At 46.2% G+C, this 5,335-nt stretch overlaps 1 protein-coding gene across 1 annotated transcript; it reads left to right on the top strand.

Annotated features, from left to right (window-relative positions):
- Positions 1-1,344: 1,344 nt before the first annotated feature.
- On the top strand, positions 1,345-4,949 carry LOC125482719 (formin-like protein 2; the record flags this gene model as incomplete). Its single annotated transcript, XM_048594849.1, has 3 exons — positions 1,345-1,579; positions 2,626-2,694; positions 4,869-4,949. Coding segments are annotated over 3 exons (385 nt in total), but the record flags the coding sequence as incomplete, so codon positions are not given.
- Positions 4,950-5,335: the final 386 nt, after the last annotated feature.

The following is a 5,335-nucleotide window of genomic DNA, read 5'->3' as shown; positions in this document are numbered from 1 at the left end:
AGCTCGGTGCCCTCATTACAAAGTGGCACATGTTGATGCCTGCTGCAGCTGGTTTCTTCCTTTCATTGGCACAGTTTTTTCCTTTTCCTCGCTCTGGACCTTTGGGCGTGACTTGCGGATTCTGCTGTTCCATCCACCAAGCATCCCCTTTGAATTACAACATTTTATAGCAAGCTTCAAGCAATTATTTTCAAGATATTTTTGCAGTTAGAATGTGCAGTTGACCCCTTCACTCGATCCAAACCTTTGATCCCAAGTGTATGTTGGCTGATTGTCTTCTTGCATTGAACTTGGAGGGTGCTATTGGATTACCCACAGTATCATAAAATGGCGAGTGCTTTGACTGATAGTGTTGTGTATTACAATAGTCTTGTAATGGGCTGGTTGGCACCCATTGATCTTGATCCAGGGTCACCCTGGCAAGCACAAGGCCTTGGAAGAGAGACAAGCAGCCAGCAAACAACTCCTGCCCCCCCCCCCCCCCCCACCCAGAAAAAAAAACTTTACAAGGTGATGCAAGTGTGCCATTTTGAACCAGGCCTTTTTGGATCTTTGTTTAGCACTTCCCAAATGTATTGATTGCAGCGTCTGACAGTATGCTTGATGGATGGACATCTGTTCATTAATAACTGGACATAGGGTCATCCTTTCTGTGTTGGTGAGCTTTGTTCTACCAGCTTTCAGCTGCAGTTTGGCAAGAGAGACATACTGGGCAATAATGGATACCCTAAGCCTTTGAGTAGTCAATCTTCTGTTCCCTTCAAACTGTGGTGACACTGTGGGTTCACTTTTAAAATTAAGGTATTTGGTGTGCCCACAGGAAGCAGGCATTTATTTGCATGATTCTGACCAAATGGGTACAGACCAGCTGAACTGGTTCAAGCCTTCACAATTTGCCCAGGGTGCTGCCACACATCAGAGAGCTGAAACTGCTGCCCGGGTACAGTTGGTAATTTCCCACGCTCGAAGGAAGCTGGCAAAGAAATATTGCGAAAATGCTGCAAAATAAAAGAAACGAAATAATTGTATGAGTGGGACTTTAAATGCCAATTCTGCCCACATTCGCAAGCTCAACAAATGCCAAGGCATGAATTCTGCGCAATATCAGCAAGCAGCCATTTGGTGGCGGGAAATGTTTTGCATGCGCGACAAAGCCAGGCAACAAATGCGTGCTCTGGGGCATTCAGGTAAAATGACTTGCTTGAAATATTCTTGGAAAATAAAAGCCCCTCTGCCCCTCCACCCTCTCCCTCTGAGTAATTTTCAGTTGTGAACTCTCTGATGACTGTCTTGTGATTTGCGTTTGGTTTAGCGGACTAAAGCATTGCCTTTGCCCTCTTGTAGGTACGATTTGAAGACTCTGCCCCTAGACTTTGTGGAGTGTCTGAATCGCTTCCTGCCTTTAGAGAACGAGGTGAAGCTTTTGAGGCAGTACGAGAGAGAACGGAAACCACTCGATGAACTGTCCAACGAGGACCGCTTCATGCTGCAGTTCAGCAAAATTGAGCGCCTGCCTCAGCGCATGACCATCATGACGTTTGTCGGGAACTTCTCCGAGAATATTCAGATGTTGAATCCGGTAGGTCTCCTGCCATCTGTAAACCAGCAGCGATGGAGGTGGGTGGAAGGGACAGCCATGTTTCCAGTGTTTAGGATACTGTCCAAAAAAAAAATCCCAAGCATGAGGGCAACAATATTTCCTCCTCTCATGGGATATGGACGTAGCTGGCAAGGCCGGTATTTGTTGCCCATCCCTAATTGTCCTCGGGCTGAGTGGCTTGTTTGACCCTTTCAGAGGGTGGTTAAGAGTCAACTACATCACCGTGGGTCTGGAATGATGTGTAGGCCAGACTGGGTAAGGGTGGCAGATTTCCCTTCCCTAAAGAACATTAGTGAACCGGATGGGTTTGTAAGACAATCGATGATAGTTGTCATGGTCACTGTCACTGTGACTAGCTTTATATTCCTCATTTATTAAGCTTAAACTTCAACAAGCTGCCACGCTGGGATTTAAGCCAGAGCATTTGCCTGGATCTCTAGTCCACTGACATGACCATTGCATCACCATCTCCCCCACAGACAAAAATCTGAATGTTTCAGAAGAAACCCAGGAAGCTACATATTGTTATAGTCCTGACTTCCAATGGACCAGGAAGATCACCAGCTCCCTCACCATCCACTTTACCTGAGTTCAGCTGTGATGGCATTACGCCGTGGCAATTACCCTCAGCATTTAAGCATTTGAATACAGCTGGTCTATTTTTCAGCTCAAAGTAAAGGGCTGGAGTATCATTTTCTGTGAGAGATTTCCTGAAACCCTTCATTCTCAGAATCGATCCTTGTTTCTTCCAACTTGCTCTGCCTCCTTTTTCTCCCTTCATCTTTTACTCCATCCTTTTCTTCAATTGCAGATTGCTGTTCTCAGTAACCTTGGGCTCACCGATTGATATCTTTGACGGTCAATTGTTCACAAAATGTACCTTTCGAATTTACTGGTGAAGTCTGTGAAATATCGTGCTCCAAAATCTTTACACAATGGATTTTATACAATTACCCTGAAATTAACATGACTATTCCAATATATATTATCTAAAGATACTTAATATTATAAATGTTTTCTTCCAGCAACTGAATGCAATAATAGCTGCTTCTGCATCCATTAAGACCTCACAGAAGTTGAAGAGAGTGCTGGAGGTGAGTGTGCTGTCTGTCGAGGTAAAAGCTGTAGGTTCACACAGTCACAGAAATGATACAACGCAGAATGTAGGAAGCACTGTGGCTAATTTGTGCACAGCATGATTCCACAAAGTGAGATGATGACTAGGTCATCTGTTTTATTGAGTATGTAATCCATCACAGAAACGGGCCATGTAGCGCATCAGGTGTATGCTGGTAATATTGAATCAATATTGGCCTGGACACCAAGGAGCACTCCCTGGCTCTCATTATTGTCCACGGAATCTTTTATACCAAGCTGAGAGGACAAACAGGGCCTCAGTTTAACATCTCATCTGAAAGACAAAGCACTGCCTTGGAGTACAATACTACCTCAATAGTGCACTGGGAGCATCAGCCAGGATTATAAGTGGAATCTTGCGGAGGAGTTGGAGCGGTCTCTCTGAGCTGCTGGCTGAACAGCCTCACATTGCATTGCCTCCTTTTGGGAAGGCCCACCACATCTCGTTCTGCTTGGGCAAACCTGCGTGCGCCTTTCCACTGGGAGCAAGGACCCAAAAGCTACTGGCCAGTTAGAGGTATCACTGGGGAGGCAGTTGCTGTCCCCAGGATAACCGCTCGAGGCCTAGGATAGCTGCTGGACCCAGACCAGAGGTGAGTGATGGCAGGAAAAAGATTCACAGAGTGTGGGTTTGTTGGCAGGGGGAGTGACTGTCAACAGGCCACCCCCTTACTGATGCTAGGTTCCCCGATTAGGCACTGAGAGACTTTGAGCAAGGGACTCTTCCCTGGGAACCCTCCAACAACCCCACACTGGTTTACTTCTGTCTGCTATGTAGCTTGTTCACCACTGAATTACTACTAGTGAGGGGAGGATAAGGCTCTCAACTAAACATCCATTGCCCAGTTAAGGGCCTAAGTTGGCCGCGGGATGGGAAGGCTGTTCATGGACCTTCCTGGCATGGACATAATTGTAGCGGAGTCCTCACTTGCCACCCTTCTGTCTGATTAAATGCCAACCCAACCACCAAACTTGCCAGAGCAAAAAGGGCACAGATTCCAGCCTATGCATGCAAATAAAGACCATCCTAGGAGCCCCAGTTGTGGAAATGAGTTCTGCTTGATCAGTGGAAGCCCTTCTAATAGTTGTCGTGTCACGAAGGAGCAGTGGAAAGCCATAAAGGAAAAGGACAGCTCTGAACCCCAGCTTTGACAACCAGAGGTCCCAGCAACAGCTTCTGCTGAAGGGCCACAGCTGAAGGGAAGTGGGCCACAAATGCCTGTACTGAGATTGCTATTGGCCTTATTTTTGTATTTGAACACCAGTGGCTAGGCCAATGTTTATTGCCCATCAGTAACTGCCTTGGAAAAGGTGGTGGCGTGCTGCCTTCTTCAATAGCTGCAGTCTTTGGGGTGTAGGGACACCCACAATGCTGTTCGGAGGGATTTTGACCCAGTGACACTGAAGGAACGGCGATATATTTCCAAGTCAGGATAGTGAGTGGCTTGGAGGGGAACCTTCAGGCAGTGGTGTTCCCATGTATCTGCTGCCCTTGTCCTTCTAGATGGTAAGAGTTTGCGGGTTGGAACAGTGCTGTCGAATTGGCCTTTTGTGAGTTGCTGCTTTGCACACCGTGTGTGTCAGTGGTGGAGGGAGTGGATGTTGAAGGTGGCAGATAGGATGCCAGTCAAGTGGGGCTACTTTGATGGTGCCATGCCTGTCCCATAAAAAGTTGTATCTGTGCCAATCTGTGGGGGGCTCTTGTGATAATGTCCCTACCTCTGTGCTACAAGGCCCAGGTTCAAGTTCCACATATTCTGGAGTTAAGTCACAACGCATCTGAACGAGCTGGTTATAAATATCTACAATCCAGGTAGACACTGGTGAAATACTATGGATGTGTTCCATCTGCTATGGGCTTTTCCTCTGAGTGAAGAAGTCTGGGTTCAAGCCTCACCTGCTGCAGAGCTGTGTGATAACACTATGAGCAGGTTGATTTAAAAAGAAAATCAGTGGGGGGAGCTCTAGTGGCACAGTGGTAATGTCCCTACCTCCAAGCCAGGAGACCTGGGTTCAAGTCTTACCAGTGTAATATCATCTCTTAACAATTGGTTAGGAAATGTCAATGCTGTTTTGTGATGATGATTCTCGAATGTATATAACAATGTGTCTTTTTCCTACCTCTCTGCAGATAATTCTGGCACTTGGTAACTACATGAATAGCAGCAAAAGAGGAGCTGTGTATGGTTTCAAGCTTCAGAGTTTGGACCTGGTATGTATTCTATCCCATTTGATCTCTGCAGGGTAATCTACTGCTAAATACAAGCATTCAGCTTGAATCAAGTATTTTTTATTAATTGTATAGTCATATCTTTGAAGTGAGCAGATTTAAAGTGTGTCCCACACCCATAAAAAGAAGGCTATTAATTTTGAATTGATTGTGCTGGCACTGAAACTGGCAATTCAACTTGTGTGGACACAGCAGGTCAAGCAGCATCATAGGAGCAGAGAGGCTGACGTTTCGGGCCTAGACCCTTCATCAGAAAAGGGGGAGGGGAAGGGGGTTTTGAAATAAATAGGGAGAGAGTGGGAGGCGAATAGAAGAGGGATAGAGGAGAGGATAGTTGCTGAAGAAACAAACAGGTCGAAGAGGCGGGG

This window comes from Rhincodon typus, unplaced genomic scaffold (assembly GCF_021869965.1).
Source record: "Rhincodon typus isolate 14 unplaced genomic scaffold, sRhiTyp1.1 hic_rhity00015778, whole genome shotgun sequence".
In the NCBI taxonomy this organism is placed as follows: domain Eukaryota; kingdom Metazoa; phylum Chordata; class Chondrichthyes; order Orectolobiformes; family Rhincodontidae; genus Rhincodon; species Rhincodon typus.
This window is presented reverse-complemented; position numbering and strand designations above follow the sequence as displayed.